The sequence below is a fragment of the Uloborus diversus genome, chromosome 10, assembly GCF_026930045.1.
Source record: "Uloborus diversus isolate 005 chromosome 10, Udiv.v.3.1, whole genome shotgun sequence".
Lineage (NCBI taxonomy): Eukaryota > Metazoa > Arthropoda > Arachnida > Araneae > Uloboridae > Uloborus > Uloborus diversus.
The window spans coordinates 22,541,105-22,559,392 of NC_072740.1; the positions used below are offsets into that span (position 1 = coordinate 22,541,105).

Genomic DNA, 18,288 nt, shown 5'->3' on the forward strand with positions numbered 1-18,288 from the left:
AATGTAGAATGTATAATACATATACAAAGTTGGCAATTGCCCTACTAAAAAATTAACATCATGTGACAGATCACATTTTTGCCCCGAGCCCTTCAATTATGAAAAAAGTACTTTTGAATATTCATGGTTTGAGCTGGTTTTGACACTTAACGCTTCGTATGTTAAACTTGGAACTTCGGTAAAGAAATGAACTGTTAATACTTTGATTCCTCTTTCTTCGAGACTTGACATTGTGAAAGTTTGAAAAAAAAATGTGTTGTAAAGAAGTATACAACACATGTATTTCAGGTAAAAGAAAGTTAAAACTCTGTTGGATGATAACTGCATATAATGATCTCATGATTTTTTTTACAAATGTAACTGTTGATACAGTTTACAGATATAACTCTTCTCACCCTTTGACACTTTAATATAAACCTAGTATATATAAAACTAGTTAGGTGAACACTGATATTTTCTGAGAACTAAAAATGCATGTTCACTAAAAATAAATATATTCCATCAACACAAACGGGCGTAAAAATTAATCCCAAATACAGAAAAACAAGCAAACTTTATTTTACAAATGCACAAGAATCACAAATAAAGTTTATAAACATTAAAAGGAAAACTTTCGGTTCAGAAAGATAAAAGAAAGACGTTTTATATAAATACGGATAATTAAAATCTACTGATATAAACTATCTTTGTTACCGTTTAACTAACAATAAATCGGCTATCTCTTCCTTTGATGTAAGTGAACCAAAACACACAGTTAAATATCACAAATGCTACAGGAAACAAAACACGGCACAAAAAGTCGATTCTTTTAGATAGCGGAATATGATGGTGAGCGCATTTTTCAATCATATTCCTCATTTTGGAGATTTTCTGAAAAGAAAAACAGATAATGTCAAAATGTGAAAGCTTTTTTTAACCAAATTCTTTTAGTAACCAATGAAAAAAATGAAGTTAGCGTAACTATACATTTTAGAATGAAATAATAAATTAGGTAGTGTCTAAAAAAGATACGCAATAAATGTTATGTGCAATAATGACAAAGACATTATACTGCAGTGAGAAGGTAAACAGCAGTGCCTGCAAATTTTTCTTATTATTTCCTGCATTTTTGTCATTTTTTGCACTTTAAATTTACTGTACAAGCTTGCTTATTTGGATTCCACTGAAAATTAAGCCTAAAAAAACGTCAAATAACAACATCTCTCTGTTGTTAGTATTTAATTCAAAACGCGTGTCTTTCGAAAACTCATTTTTTCCAGACACTGACATTTACCTTTCCACAGCAGTATACTAATTGAACTGATATTTTGTTCAAAGCACTTTGCCACATTCAGACCAAGTCTTTGTTTATAGGGATTCCATTACATGCTTATAAATCCTGACTTCTATGCTGAAAGCACTTTGACGGAAACAAGAGCTTGCATTTTGCTGAATCAACAATACCATGTTAATATTGATGATCCTTTGATGATCAGTATGAATAGGGTTAGCCAGATAAGCAAACTGCATTAAAGTTTAGCTCATGTACAGTATTTTACATGAGATCAGCCTTTACTAAGATAATATTTATTAAATACAAAATATAATGTATATAAGTGAAAAATGTTGCACAGTATATATATAATATATATATATATATATATATATATATATATATATATATATATATATATATATATTCATGAATAAACAAGCAATATAAAATGAAAATTGCAAGAAGCAAGAACACGGGACTGAGGTCCTCCCCTTGAGAAAGTAACAGTCCTAGTTCACGTTTTTTCATTCTGGTGTTATTTCCGTGTTCTTGCTTCTTACAATGTCCATTTTATATTGCTTGTTTATTCATGAACTTTTTTGCACTTTTTTTGTTTCTAGCAGCTTTGCACTGGCATTACAAAACAGCTTGGTGTTTATTTTTTCATTTTTCTTTGAATTTTATTTCAATTTATATTTAAATTGTCCTTAAAATTTATCTCATATATATATATATATATATATATATATATATATATATATATATATATATATATATATATATATATATATATATATATATATATATATATATATATATATATATATATATATATAAGAGGGGTAGGATGCATCCTGAAGACTCGAAATTATACAGCAATGCGGGGCCGAAATTACTTTTCCGACCAGAGAAATTTGAGATGTGTAGGAATATTCCACTGTTCGGAGTTCCAAGCACCGAAGGCGTTGCACCTGAGGCATGCGTTGTAGCCGGTTGAAAAAATTGTAAACTGTTACTTGGACCCATGTACCTTCTGCTGTTTTACATGTATTGTTAAAAGATTTTACTTTTACGGACTTTTTTCTTTATGAAGCTTTTGTGTACATTACCACTTCAGGAAAGCATTTTCGATCCCGCATTGCTATATGAGTTCAATTTTTCAGGATGCAGCATACTCCTCTCAGGAGTTCTGAAACGGTTAACTGAAGCACCCTGTATATAGCGTCCATTGACCATCACGGATGTATTTTTCAAACTTTTGGACACAAAATACCCCGTATGAATTTGCGACAAACAAATTGCTTCTCTAGCTACCGCCATTGCTCAGCATAAAATTGATAGTTTTCAGAAAAACAACAAATCACCAATTTTTAAATTATCAGTTTTCAAAGTGTTACACTGAATCGGTCACTAAAGAATATTATTTTATTGAATAATTATGTAATTATACATTAAAAACAACGTATTACTTTAATAAAGAAAAAACTATATTTGAGGGTAAGGAAAATTATATTTTTATTTATGTATGATTTTTGGAAACTAAAATGTAGATGACAATAGCTCTCATAAACTGAGCTACGACTTTAACTTTTGTAGTAGTTTTGCAAAAATATTCCAACCCAAATCCGTGACATTATCACATATCTGTTTCACTGAACTCACTAAAAATAGTTAAACATGATTAAGGTCATAGCTCAATTAACCATAACCGCACTCTATCTTAGAAACTTTTCTGAATATTTACTATTCGCTACCGTCAATATCAATTCGTACGTATCTTAAAATGTTTACTTACATAAATATCTTAGTATCAATACAATCATAAATACAAGGATCAATACTAGCCCTATATCAGCATAATGATGGCTTAGTTCAAAACGGCTTATGACAGTGTTTAAGTTTTTTTTTTTTTTTTTTTGTAAAATAATTACGTAATGTTTATGTTTAATGCTGAATTTTTCGCTCCTTGTGCAATAGCAGCACTTCTTATGTTAATAGTTAAACAAATGTTGGGAAGAATAAAAATTTTTTTGATGGAAAGTTTTAAAATGGCAGTAAACGGTTCACATCAACTGCATGCTACTAATTATGTTGAAAAAAGATATTAAGACAAAATACGGGGTAAAAGAAAATCCGAAGGAATTCAGAGAAAAAACAATTAAAATAAAAGTGTATTTCAAGATACTATGTGCATTTTTCCCGCTTGAAAATCAGTGAAAAGAACGTGATATTATCAACTTAAATTCATTTTAACTTTTTATTTAAACACATTTACAAACGCTTTAATCAGAGTAAAAAAAAAAAAAAAAAACATGAAAATGTTGATACTGTTTGCATGACTGATTAAATAAACTTTGTCATTCCGTTAAGTCAAAAGTTTTCTTAGTATAGTTGTACTTTGAATACTAGTCACTGCTTATAGAATGACATTTTGTAATAAGTGTACATTTGCTTTATTTCTATATTAATATTACTTAAGAGTAAAGAAAGGAAGGCTAGTGCAGTCGCCCTTTTAGAAAAACTAAGAAAACGTGTCTGGCAACTGTTTTTAAACCAAATGTATAAATCTTGACAACCTGTCAATGAACAACAACGAACAAAAATGAAACAACAAACAACGTAATGAATAAATCAATATTCTGAGTTTCTACTCTTATTATTAGAAAAATAGAGATTAAGATGTCAGAGTTAATCTAAAATTTTCCTAAACATATATTTAACCAAAGTCAATTAAATTTGTGATAAGTAACTATATCAGTTTATTTTATGCTGTTGCATAAGCTTTTCTATACTGCTGAACGTCTTTCTTAATTTTGATTGGACGACGCTTTTGTAAGTTGATCTGTAGTGTAATCTATCTAAAAACGCTATTTCTGAAAAGTGAAGTCTTTTTACAGTAAACTGGTACGGATTACAGTGCAAATATTGTTTAAGTAATTCTTTTGTTGCTTTAAAACTGAGAATGGTGGAGTTGAAAGTGAACAATAAGAGCCATCTCCCTTCAAAACTTGTTGGTCCTGTCCAATCGTATCTTGTTATTAATGCAATTGATTTTCTGATACTGTAAAAGATTCTACAAGTTTTGTGCACCAATAGCTTTTTATTTGTAAAGCATTAATCTCCATTTATAGCCGTAATTCAAAGCATTCTTTTTACATTTGCAAACCATAAATGTACGAGAACTAAAATCCTAACGTATGGGATATATCTTTAGTAACCCAAATTAAATTAAATTAACTGAATTAAGAAATTAAGTAACTAGAAAACCATTACTTCATAATGAAACTCTCAGACGTTTTAACTGTCGTATTTAGCCCAAGCATTTTAAACAAAGAATATTTATTTTTGGTGTACGTAAAAATTAACTTTTATAAAAATATGTAGATATTAAAATCAGCAGTACGTTAATACGCACATGGTGGAAAGCATAAATGTCTGCAAAATTAATTTCCTCCCGAGTGAATAGACGCAACAACATAACCCTCTTAAACCATCTCTCTCTCTTTCTATCTATCTATCTCTGAAATTAAATGATTTCCAGTGTTGCAATCGCGACAGTTTAATGACCAAAAAAATGTATTTCATACGTTAGAAAAGAGATTGAATTTTCGTTGATGTATATTTTATTATGCAGAAGAAAGATATTAAGTTGTTAGATTACCTGAACGTCTCCAGGCGTGCATCCACCATTTTTAGCCACATGGTTTTCTGTAATTCTGACTCGTCTTTCTCTTCTAGCTAGTTGGTTCACCAAAATGAACTGAAGCAGAGTGGTAAACACCAATGATATGCAAACAGCTATCCAAATATCAATAGCTTTCGTGTAGGAAGAATGTGGAAGCATTGGTTGCACACCTAAAGTCAGAAGCATCATCATACTTAGTAGAATAATGATTAGAGACAGCCTCAAAATAACAGCGCGGGCATCAAGCCAAACGGAAAGCCATGATACTGCAACTAAGATTACAAATGGAACGAAAATTTCCGTCAGATAGTATCCATATTGCCGTTTTAGTTGAAGTTTAACTGATAAGCAACCGTGGCCATCTGAAATTAAAAAGAACAAAAATCATTTGACAAAATCGGAAAAAAGTATACCACCTAATTTAAACAAAAGTAGTAAATTAAACCGGAACAAATTATAAACTGATAAAAGCAGTAAAAAACAGTCATTCTGCATGCCCCTTGGCAATGTCACATTCCTTGCACTTTATGTAGGGGAAGAATGGGGATAGTGAGACAACAGCAATATATTTTCTGCTCGTGAATATTTCCAGTCAGGTAAAACTTTTGAAAAATAAAGTCGACATACTTTAAACAATATTATAGAAAAAAGGTTGCATTCAAGTACCATATGAAAAAATAACTATGTTATCATAATTTGAACCCATCGAAGTAAAATATCTCCACTTTATTTTGCACTGTTTTGAAAATGTTTAATAAACTTTGCAGACTAGTGTTATTAATCTTACATTAGCATGTTAACTAATCATTTAACGATTATTTTACATAGCAGTAGAATGATGTGGTAATTTTCTTTGTCTGAGAATGACTGCTGTTGAATTTATATTTTGCAATGAGTTTACAGTGGGACACAATTAATTTGCTGCTCACTGCTCCCTCAAAAGTGAATAAGTTATGCATTGAATTAAATGTAATAACAACTAGCCTGTTGGTGCAAATAATAAAAAGTTTGAAAGCATTTCACCAACAAAATAAGGATACCTGAATGGAATTTTGACTTTTAAAGCTATATAGTGGCCTAAAACATTTCCATTTTGTTCATTTTGAATATTCTTATAGGTGTTACTGCTGTGACGAATCATGATGAAACATGAAGTATGGGGAATTGTACTTAAAAAGGCGCTCTTTTAAGTCAATGTTCACATTTAGATGATCAGTGATATTCAAAGTATGTTATAACTAAATGAAAATCTCAATAATTTGTAAGATCCTGGTAGAACTCTTTTCTGACAGATTAACAATATGATGAAGTAATTTTAGATACTTGACGACTCTGCAGTAGACTGTTTTCAGACAAAGGAAGGTACTAAAACTGATTACGCGTCTGCACAAACTCTGGTACGGGAAATATCTTCGCGGTCTAGTCATGGAACTGGTTCATTGACGGCAACCTTTCCCTATATGGTGATAGTTAATTGCGTTATTTTAAAAATTAATGACAAGTAATAAAAAAATAAATTAAAAATAAAAATTCTTATGTATGAAATTCTAAATTTATAGTTTTCTCCTCATAAACGCTTTTTATGGTCGATCATATCAAACCAACAAAATTTTGCTTATTGTGTATCTTACGTAACAAATCTTAATACATTTTATATAATGTTTTTTTAAAAAACAACTTTTTTTGTTTATCCTTCCAAATACACCCTAAATTTTACATTTTAGAAAGCATTCATGCTTAAAAATGAAATTTTTAGTAAGAAAAACAATAAGTTACTCCTTTTAGAATATATGTGCCTGTGTGATAAGTAAATTAAAAGAAAAATGCTCTCAAAGACGAATCCATTTACTTTTATTTATTTTTTCTCTTTAATAAATAAGCCAAAGATATGAAAAAAACTTTAGAAGAAAGATTGATTAAAGCTAAATCTATGGCGGCAAGTTATTTAGTTTTTCCCTTGTTAGTGATATTTTTTTAGGGTTCAGTAAAGTTCTCTCAAGTAAGGGATAATGAAAACAATTTCTGGAACTTAATTAAGGACTTCCATTGCTGCTCTAAGGACTTATATTTATGTGCGAAGCTTACATTATTTAATTTATGCTTAACTTAGATTTCGAAATCAGGAATGCAGTGCAATTAATTCGAAGGCACCCCTCATTGCTGTCTTCATCAGAGTCATGAGCAACAATTGCAGGCGAAACATTGCAGTTAACCAGAAGAAATAGATAGAAGATCTACCACTAAAATAAAATTTGTTAATGTTTGTTTTTATTTATTTTTATTTTTTTAGTTTTCATACGTTTCACATTTAGCCAAAAATAAGCCTTATTTATTTTTGTTAAAGATATAGAACATTTTAATCAAGAAAACTTTTGATACGGAAAGTAAAGTGATGAGTTTGTTGTTGTATAAATGAGATTATATGAGATTACTTACATCAAAGAGATCCTATGTTGGTTTCAATTTTTTCCCCTTTATTCGTCTTGATTAAATTGTATCTCTTAATTAATTTCATGTATTACATAACATGACAATTTTTGGTTGTACAATTGTTGTTTGATTATACATTAATTTTTAAATAGCTGTATGTACTTAATATTAAGCTGGCTTTGCTTTAGTAGCTATATATGGATACTAAAAGGATACAGAGCATTCAGAAGGTTCGACTTGAATGATACACTTTTTTGAATAAAGTGTCACAACTCATTTTGTTACTATTAAAGTGACAAATCTCCTCCCCCTTCCCCTCTACAAATCCCCTACAATAAGTTTTAGTTTGAAAAATATTAAAATATCATTGTGGAATCCCTAACGGATGACACTGAGCTGAAATATTAGAAACAACACTTATTAATTGGTTATAATACGCGATACCAATTCATGAAAATACCTCGATTTGTACAAATTGAAAATTTTGGAAATGTGTCACTTTCGTTGCCGGGGTGAGATATACTTGATGAAATCAGGCACACTAACTACTCATTATTTTCCAGCTTTTCTTTTTTTTTTGTAATTAAGTATTTTGTGAAATCTTTTAATTATAGCATCTACTGAAGTCTAAAACATTATTATTTCAACAGAATCGACTCTAAAAACTGACACAGTAAATAATTACTTACATAAAATAAAATCTGTTTAAATTAATAAATATAGTTTGCATCATTTGGATCACTAGTTATCACTTGAAAGGTTAGTAAAATGTAAAACTATGGATTTTTCTAACTTTCCATACTAATTAGTGAACCCGCTGTAAATGAGCATGTGAAAGGGGTTAAATTTAATTATTTATATGTCTCTTAAAACAACATGTCAAGAATGCCATCAGTAAATGTCCTTATCAAATTCAACTGAAACATGTAACTCAAACATTATTGAATGACTTTGTATAACCTTCGTAAAAGCTAAATTTATTTATTGGTCTAAACAATCAATGGCAGCCTCCATATAAACGTAGATGTATTTTATATTTTTGTTAAATAATTCGTGTGAGTGATTAAGTCCAAGTGTTGAAGCATACAATTGTTATAGAAAAATTGCGTACACGTGTTTCGGATTTACAAGGGACCTGTATGTCCATTACAGGAAAGACTTAGAGCTTCTAATGCTAAGCATCCACCCCAAGGCTTCCTTATAGTAAGAAAATTGATTAAAATAATATTATACATATGTTATTACAAAATTATATAGTAAATACCAATTTTACATTACATTGGTTTCATTTTAAATCATTAATTTACATCTGCCAATTTTCACCTGTCAAAATAGTACGCTATCTTTAATTATATTTATTAATTAAAAATTACTTAATGAAACAACGATTTTCCCAATAGAACGGCAGTCAAGGGCGAATATCTGGAAAAAAAATTTACATTAAAAGAAAGATTTCATAATGTCGACGTAACTGATGAACAGCCCCTAAAAACTTTTAGCAAGACACGAAACTTTAGAATTAGTTGGTGCCTCACAGGAAATCCCCTAGAGACATTTTTTAATGAAGGTTCTACTTCATTTCCCATTACTTTATTTTTCGCTTTCACTGAACAAATATTGAAATAATGCATCTCCGGTTCTTTATAGCTAGAAAGAAAGATTTATTTTGGAAGAAATTGTACTTTTTGGCTTGGGTTTTTTCTTCTAAGATGTATTTATTTTATTTTATTTTTATTTTATTTATTTTATTTTATTTTTTTATTTTATTTTTTTAATTTATTTTTTTTTATTATTATTTTTTTTTTAATTTTTTTTTTTTTTTTTTTTTTTTTTGTAAAATTACTTCCATACAAGGGTTTCAATAAGGAACTGCGATTGTCAAAATCATAATCATGTGGTACTGAAAATTGATGCATGGTTGTCTCATGCTGAATGTAAGCATCATTTTAGTTGCATCATTAATAGTACAATCTTTTCAAACTAATTTTAGTGATATCATATATATTTTTAGTGTAAAGTGGTCATAATATTAAGCTTAACAAGTATTGTTCTTCTAATGTCACTTAATCGTCAAGTATAAGGCAGATATAAACTAAATATTAATTTCACTTAATATGCGTTGTTTTTACAGTAAATAAGATTAAATATACGAGTATATGCGTATGCATGCGCATATAATCGTGTAGGCACGTATATAGACGTATTCACATAAATACACCAATAAATACGTATATGGGTATCTGCAAGTATTTGTAATCTATACAGATATACATTCGACTATACACGTATGTACTCCCTTATACTCGTATATATATAAACACTTATATACTCAGGTAGACACGTATATACGCGAACGTACTCAAGTAAACACTTACATACAAGCATATGATATACAAGTATACAGGGTGAGTTTAAACTTTTGAGCAAATTATTAAAAGGTGTTAGAGGGGAGGATAAGAACTAAGAATCACACATAAGGAACATATGATCACAAACACAATACTGATGCATTACATGCAGGGAAAACGAAGAAACTGATGGATGCAAAACAGGTCAAAAATTTATTAAACAAAGACAATTTTACACAACATTTTAGTTCTCAAGAAAATTTTAAGGGGGAATTGATGATATTTGCTGCCTGCAGATGTGATACATGTGCGTCGCAATCACAAAGCACGCTCTGTTGCAATAACGAGACATTTGAAAAACTTTCATCAGCCGCTGCGCCTTTGTTGCTATGCTTGTATTAGAACTACTACAGGTCGTAACTTTTAACAACTGCTCTAAATATTTCTTAAAAACTAAAATGTTGGGTAAAATCATCTTTGTGTAACAAATTTGTGATTTGTTTTGCATCCATCAGTTTCTGGCTTTGTGTGCATGTAGTGCGTCAGCGAATGTAAGTTCCTTATAATTCTTTGCTTCTTATCCTCCCCTCTCACGCCCCTTTGATTTTTGCCCAAGTGCTTGGATTCACTCTGTAGGCACATATTATACTTGTGTATACATAGCTTATATACTTGTGTATACATACATGTACTGGTGTATACACGTAAGTGTACGTATATACGTCTATACAGGTATATAATCGTGTTTGCCCGTATACATACGAGTATACGTATGTATAACTCGTGTTTCACAATGTGAGTAGACACGTACAAAGACGCACTGGATGTATCCACGAATTAACTCGGGTACACCCGTATATGTGTATGTACACTTATATATGCTTGTATACGTCTACTGTACACGTATATACTCATGTATGTACGTATTTACTCGAGATACAAGTGCATACACCCATATGATGTTCGTTTACACGCGTATATACCCGTACATACACGTAACACGTATATACTCGTGTAGACACATATACACTCCTGTAGGTAATCACGTATACATGCTTATATACTCGAGTATACACGTATATACTTGAGTAGGCACTTGCATGCATGTATCTGATGCATACATGTATCTACTCATATATGAACGTGTTTACTAATGTTTACACGACACGTATATACTCGTGTATATATACATATGCTTGTGCATATACTTGTAACTATAAAAATAACCGAAATATACAAATATTAGGGTTGTTTATAATGGTTTTGCATCTATTTTTAACTATGACTACTTTACCCCATGCTATGACCACTTTCCCCCACCAACATGGGGTAAAGTGGTCATAAATACAAAGGGAAAAGAAAGTGTTATAACACTACTCAAATCAATATTTATTTTCCTAAAACTCAATGTACCGTGATCTTTAATAATGCAATGTAAAATAAAAACAAAAAAAGTTTAAGTGTTTAAGGAATTTATTCTATTTATTATTCACCTAAGTTGAAAACCTACGATTTTATGACCACTTTACCCCACCAGACCCTATGCGTTTGTGTCTATATTTACATAATATATACTCTTAAAAACTTAAAAATATAATTTCAAACTCATATTTTTCAACATAAAAATAACAAAGAAAAAAATCTAAAGAACGTACATACATTATTTAAAATAATATGGACTTTACTTTCTATTTCCACTATATTATTTGAGGTAAATAACAGCAGCTTGAAAAAGAAAAAAAATATCTTAAGTTTAGACAAAAGTCTTGGTTTAAATGTCTTTTAGAAAATACAAGCATTACCACGCATTATGTTATAATTTTGAATAATTTTACGAATAACTGTCAAATAAAATATTTAAAACTAAAGCATTTTTAAAACGTAACAATAGTGACTGCTCTGTAACATTTTCAATAAAATTTGTTATTCACACAGATTAGTCAACCAATTTCCATTGTTCATCCATTAAACAATACATTAAAAAATAGCACACTGAATAATGAACAAAATATTTTCGACAAAATTATTATTTGCTTCGGAAGTACTAAATAACAATACCATTTGAAAAGCTACAAGTATTTGAAACTTGCACGAGTACTAGGAAAAAAATCATTATTATTTTCATAAAATTAAGCAATAACGATAGTTGAAATACAGCAGTGAAATACTTAGTTTTATATTTAGCATCATAACTGCTATGTGAATTAATGCTTGGCAACTTTCAACAATCACTATGCAAAAAATCATTTCGACATTTAAATTTGATTTTCTTGTACTTGTTGACAAACATTTGGTTGAAAATATCGGTTAACTTAAAACTCAGATAATTAGCATTCAATTTAAGTAGAAGAATTTATATAATCAACTCCTCTCAACCAGACCTTTAACAAGGAGGTTTCGAACAATCAACGGTGAATAAATCATTAATATTAAAAAACCATTAGAATTTTCTCTAGTACGTCTAAAAATATATTTTAAACTAAAGTTTTGCTGTTTAAAATAAAATAAAAGAACTAGTTTCTATCTTGACTAGTTTTATCAATTTTAATGAGACATTTAGGATGCAGATAAATGTTTTAATTTCAAGAATAATAAATGATAGGGTGGATGAATGTAAATGTGCTCAAAGAGATTCAAAATATTGAAAAATACTTACGCTTTGTTGGCTTATCACAGTATCCAGTCAAGAAATCTTCTAGAATGAAATTTGATATGTGAAGTTTCGTGTTGACTTGAACCGGAGTCCCGTCTATCCATGTTAAGGATATATCTTTCGTATCAAACCCATCTGGAAAAATCAAAATGTGTCAGAACTCTAATAAAAATATAATTCACTGAAACAAGTTGAACGCAATTTATTTTCAGTTTATAGACGTAATATGAATTATTGGATTAATCAAAATACCGTAATTAATATCGCTGAACTCGAGCTATCACAAACTAGTAATTATTCCTTACTGGTTTGAATTTTTTACACCAAGTTCCGTACAGATCTGAAGATTTTTCTAATAATCTTTTTCAGTAGAGAGAAATAAACTATAGGAGCCTGCTATCCGTAGTTGAAAATTCAGAGCCTGATTTTGAGTAAAAGGATGTAAGCCTACTATTTATTCCTACTGTATAAAAAGTATACTTTTCTTTTAAAACGTATACTTTCCTTTTAAAGTTAACTTTTATGTCAAAATGAACTTCTCAAATCAGCTTTTAACTTTTAAAGGCTAAAAACAGATTTTTACCACGAAAGTAAGAAAATATGTTGCTTCAAGTAAGGAGTTTTGATGATAAAAATTGACGCGCCAGCGCCATCTTCTACGATAATGTTAGTGTATGAGAGTTTATTTTAATTAAAAGTCTCTTTAAACAGAGGATATCTTCAGATTGTGAGTTTCTTCAAAGTAGAAGGGTGAGATATTTTTAAAACGTAAATTTCTTTACTTAGAATGTCCTCCAATTCAGTGGAATTACGAAGTAGAAAAACGAAAGAACTTAATCTTAATTCGCGTCTGGTAGGGGTTTTAGATGTGCTTCTAAAAAGTGAGATATTCGCATTTGAAGGCGATGTCCCTTAAAACGCAGTTGCAATGTAAATGGAAAATAACTTCACAGAGTCATATGCTTTAATTTTTATATTTCTTTACCTTGTAAACACCTAATTTATAAATAATAACTTTAAAAGATGAAATATTGAGACATTTCTGTCTTCAAACTATTTCTAACTCGTTCCATATTGTATAAGTGTCTTTTTACCACGGTTTACCAGATAACTTAATATGTGCCAAACGCCAGATATAAAAAAACCATTGATTAACTTAACTGAAACGTGTTTTAAATACAGAAAAGTGGTCTAATTCCACGCAAGAGGCTAATTCTGTTCGCTTATGTGTTTCTTTATTCACATAATATACAAACATGATCGTGTGTACGATACTGCCATTTGCAGGTAAACTTGAAAACTCACTGTGAAGAAGACGACATTATACATGTACACGCTTGTTTTGTCTGAGTGCGTGTCAATATTTTCGCCTATCGTTTCTCATTGCAATTTTCTTGTTCAAACAGATGTAACCACAAAACCTTTACATTTTTTATTTTGTTGCAGTTGATTATTGCCGTTTTGTGACTGATTTTGCGTATTCATAGCAAATTTACTCGAATCAAACACGTTTTAAGCCGCATGGTAAAATTGAAAAATGTCTGTCTTTACGGATAATTCTGCTCGATCCTTGTGGCGCAATTCTGAGCAGCAACAATTTGTAAGATATTTAAATGTAACTAGCATTAATACTTTAATGTTTGGTTTTATGCTTTTATAATTAAATTAAAAATTAATCTACAACTTGCATTTTCAAAATCGTTATGGACAACAATTTCACCAACATTTAGTTCAACACCAATTCGTATCTTCTAAGTACATATCTCAGAGTTTAAGAATGTCTATTCAGCATTAACATGGAGGTTGAATCAGAGCAGTAGGTATATAAGCTAGTCTAAGATTGGATGGATAAATGAGTTTTATTTTTCTATTGTCTTCAGCACTTTGGCAAAAATAATGACCGAAAAAGATAGCTCATCCTATTTTACATATTGAACAAGAACCACAGACACATTTCCGAGGACCCCTACAAATAATTAGTAAATGCAATAACCCTGTTATGTCGCCATCGACTCATACCACTAGATTTTAACTTTTTCGGTCCTCTGAAAGCGTTCTTCTTCTCAAATGGAGTAAGTGGAAGCACTCAATACGAACAAGCGTAATACTTTTTAATGGGTTGAAATGCGTTTTTTTTTTTCGTGCATGAAAAAGAGTTAAGTTAATCATTTGTTTGTTACAATTTGTAATTACAGTTTAGATTCCTATATTTTCTTCACAGTCATATAAGGTCCGATTGGGTGGGGTAGTTCTGCGACAACAAGTTTTCAGTTTTTATCTTCAACATTTATTTCAAATAGCAAAATTACTTAACTGCTTTTCAAATCAAATTTTATATATCATATTTTATACATTAAATCATATTTTATATATTAAATATCAAATTTTTCATGCCTAATGTTTCATATGTTGAAAAAACAGAGAGTTCGTGGTTATATGAAGGTATTTCACTACCGTGGGCAGGTAAAGCAGTAACTGCAAGATTTCTTTTTTTTTTTTTTTTTTTTTTTTCATTTTTGTCATCTATCGTTCGTTAGCATTACTGTACAAGCATGTTTATTTGATTTCCAGTGAGAAAAAGCGCGAATAAAACATCAAATTTCACCATTTCCCTATTGTTAGTATTGAATTCAAAGCGCGAAAACTCATGTCTACAGATACTGCCGTTCTCCTGCCCCGGCAGTACAGCTCAATGAATTTAAGGGAGCCGAATTCAACCAGCTTCCCATATCACAGTATTTTCCGCATTTATCTCTTTTCAAAAACATAATATATAAGGTTTCACGTTTCATATTGTTGAAGCAGAACAGTTTCAGTTTCAAAAGCAATTTAAAAAAAAAAAACGCGAGTCAAGGTTATCATTTGTAATTGTATTTGTAACCCACAAAAACTGTTAGAATCTTGTGTAGTGCTGTTAGAAATTTGACTTGTATTTATGTGTTTATTTGGACATCATCTGCATTTTGACATCGTGGTTTTTCCAAAATTACAAGAGATGCAAATTTTAAATTTTGTTATTCTCTGCTTTTACCCGTACTCTAAGTGTACGGAGATATTTTTGCTTATGAAATAGCGAACATCAAATATTAAAGTAGCGAGAAATTTTGAACATTTACTTTCATTTAAATGTTAAACTAGCTCAAGTTTGATATGTATTACTTATTTTTTATATGCTATTACTTAAAATATTCTTCTTGCATAATTTAAACGTAGCTTAGAGTTTTAAGTCAATATGTCATTAAATTTTCGAATTGCTTAAAATGTGGTACACTTTTTTAAAAATTGCATTTAACATAATTTTAGTAATCCCCACAGTTTTCAGAAAGTAAATTTGATTATCTTCCACAAGTATAAATTAATTTTAAACTTCAACAAGTTTAGAAGTGCTTCTAAAAATGTATCTTTATTGCAACATATATAGCTAGGATAGTACCACCCGTTTATTAATGGGATTACCCTTGTCGACAAGTGAGTCAACTGAATTTTAATCACATTTAATCATATTAATCTCCACTGAAAATATTTATCATTCACTTCTTCAGTAAAAAAATATATTCAAAATCTAACCGTGTTTGAAGTACTTGCAAATTTACTTGCTTTTTTCTTAATTGTTAGGTACCTTACTATGCTCATTTTACTACATAACTATTTTTTAATTCAATTTTATACTTTTAATAATTGCTTTGATTTAATTAAATTTCACCGAGTTTATATTCAAATAGCATACTGTGGTTTTGGTTAAACGACTATTTTATATTTCTCTCAAGTTCAATTTGCAAATCAGTTTTGCTTTTTTTAGATTTAAATACTCAATTTAAAAATATATCTACTAAACGCAAAAGGTGATTAAGCAATTCATACATTTTAAGTGCAGCGTTATTAATAACCGTATTAATTAAGTATATTTTCAGGAACATTATTATAAAGAAATATTTAAAAAGCTAAAAAGAAATCTTACAGTCTTAACTCCTGGTTTAGCAATTTTACAGCTTTAGCAATTAGCAAGGTTTAGCAATTTTACAGCTGATCAATAAAGCAGGAGGCTCCTGCTGCGATGGCTTGGGTTCAATTGACCGTAATGCATGAGTATTAATGATTGGTCTAGCAATTTGTCATTTCTAGGGCCTTAGCGGTACAGTTAAATGTGTACTGCGTTCACGAGAAAGATAGACTAGATGCAAACAAAGAAATTCTCTGTTTGGTGATGTGAATCACGTGTGTGGCTTGGACAGTAACGAATTGGTGTAGAGCAACTGGCGAATACGAATATCATCAATTCATTTTTTTATATCCAGAAAAAAATCCCCAAAAGTGGCATAGTATTTACCTTTAGCAACTGTCTGTTTATTCTCCGTCTATCTGTTCTGTGAACAGAGTATAAGTCAGTTATGTTTTTTTCTTTGCCAAAGTCTTTGATTCTGTCAAAAAATTACAAAGGGATGTTTCCAGTTAACACTCTATCATAGAATTATATAGTGAGAACCACGATGAGAGACAGATACGTTCCCATATTATCAACCCGGTCCTTCCACAATGTGCTGCTTAAATTCTGTTCTAAGAAATATTTTTGTCTGGCTGAAAACAATGAGGCCTTTTCGGGTATTACCCAAATTTCGCTCATCAACTTATCTTTCGCGATCTGTCAACATGAATGGATCGGTATGTGGGATTAGGCGAGTTGACAATAGGTGCTAGAAAAACGAACTAGATACCTGCTGTTTTCCTTGCATTTAGGGGAAACCGCAATTGAAATTATTTCGCAACTGGAATATTTAGTAGGATTTTATTTTATACGACATCCAGTTCTCTTTCTATCTTTACTTGAATTCCTGGTTCGTTCTAGAGGAGCGACGAATAGCCCCATTTATTTGCCAGTAGTGAGTGGATTCGTGTAAGAGAATAACATAAATAAATTACAAAAAGGAACAAAACTAACGTTTTGATGACATCGAAAATTCCATTCATTTTATACAATACGCTTTTCCATTTTAAGACCATTTTATATCTATTTATTACAAAGTTTTATTTACTGACTTTTACAATTAAGCAGTTTTTCGGAATAAAGTCGTTTTTACAGAGAATATTTCTCTCTCGAATATTTATAATTTAAAGATAATATTTTAAACTTTAAAAAATATTACAGTTCATGTCCTTTTAATATGCATATTTTAATTTGAAATAAACATATGATTCGGACAGGAATGATTACATAAAAATTTTATTTTTTAAAATTTATTTTACATACATTGATGTCTCACTTGCCAAATCGACTAATTCTATAAAGGAAAAAGTAGAGAATAGTTATGAAGAAGATGGTATTATCCATAGGAATAAATGTGTAAAACCTCGTGTTACTAAACGAAAACTTTTAATAAATTCACAATGGAAGCAAAAATGAGGATTTTTTTAAAGTGGAGTTCATTGATTTGGCAATTGAGGCTACCATATATGATTTATTTAATTACGGAGATTTTTTTCGTAGTTTAAAGGTTGTTTTATGTTTCTAAGAGCATTCTTTGATATGCTCAGATCAGAGGATGCAAAAGCAGTGATACCGAAGAACAGTTAAGGAATCATTTACAGAAAAGGCATTATTAGTAGTACAGTGGAGCAGTTTCATTCTTCCAACAAATAAGACTAATTTATTTTAAAATGTACGTAGTATATGTTACAATTTTTTGAAAATAATGTCTTTATAATTTTTGTCTTTAACTGCGTAACATATTTTTTTACTCACAATTCTCCATGATTTAAAAATGAGCTACATGTTTTTTCACCTTTCCCTTTCGAGTTCGTTAAAATTTTCAGTCTTTAAGTACGAAAACTAAAAGGAAATCCTCAAAACATAAGTGGATCTTTTAGTGTTCCGTGATTTTAAATGTTTAAGCTTCGCTGTCATAGTGGCACTTCGTTCTTG

At 30.1% G+C, this 18,288-nt stretch overlaps 1 protein-coding gene across 1 annotated transcript in view; it reads right to left on the minus strand.

Annotated features, from left to right (window-relative positions):
* Window positions 1-534: 534 nt before the first annotated feature.
* The window catches only part of LOC129231480 (glutamate-gated chloride channel-like), a 138,391-nt gene continuing 120,637 nt past the window's right edge, over window positions 535-18,288 (minus strand). Inside the window, exons 8-10 of the mRNA XM_054865809.1 lie at window positions 12,375-12,506; window positions 4,917-5,302; window positions 535-870 (exon numbers count right to left, since the gene is read on the minus strand). Of these exons, the coding sequence (XP_054721784.1) occupies window positions 697-870; window positions 4,917-5,302; window positions 12,375-12,506 (692 nt within the window). The 3' untranslated portion in view covers window positions 535-696. The remainder of the gene's footprint in view (window positions 871-4,916; window positions 5,303-12,374; window positions 12,507-18,288) is intronic.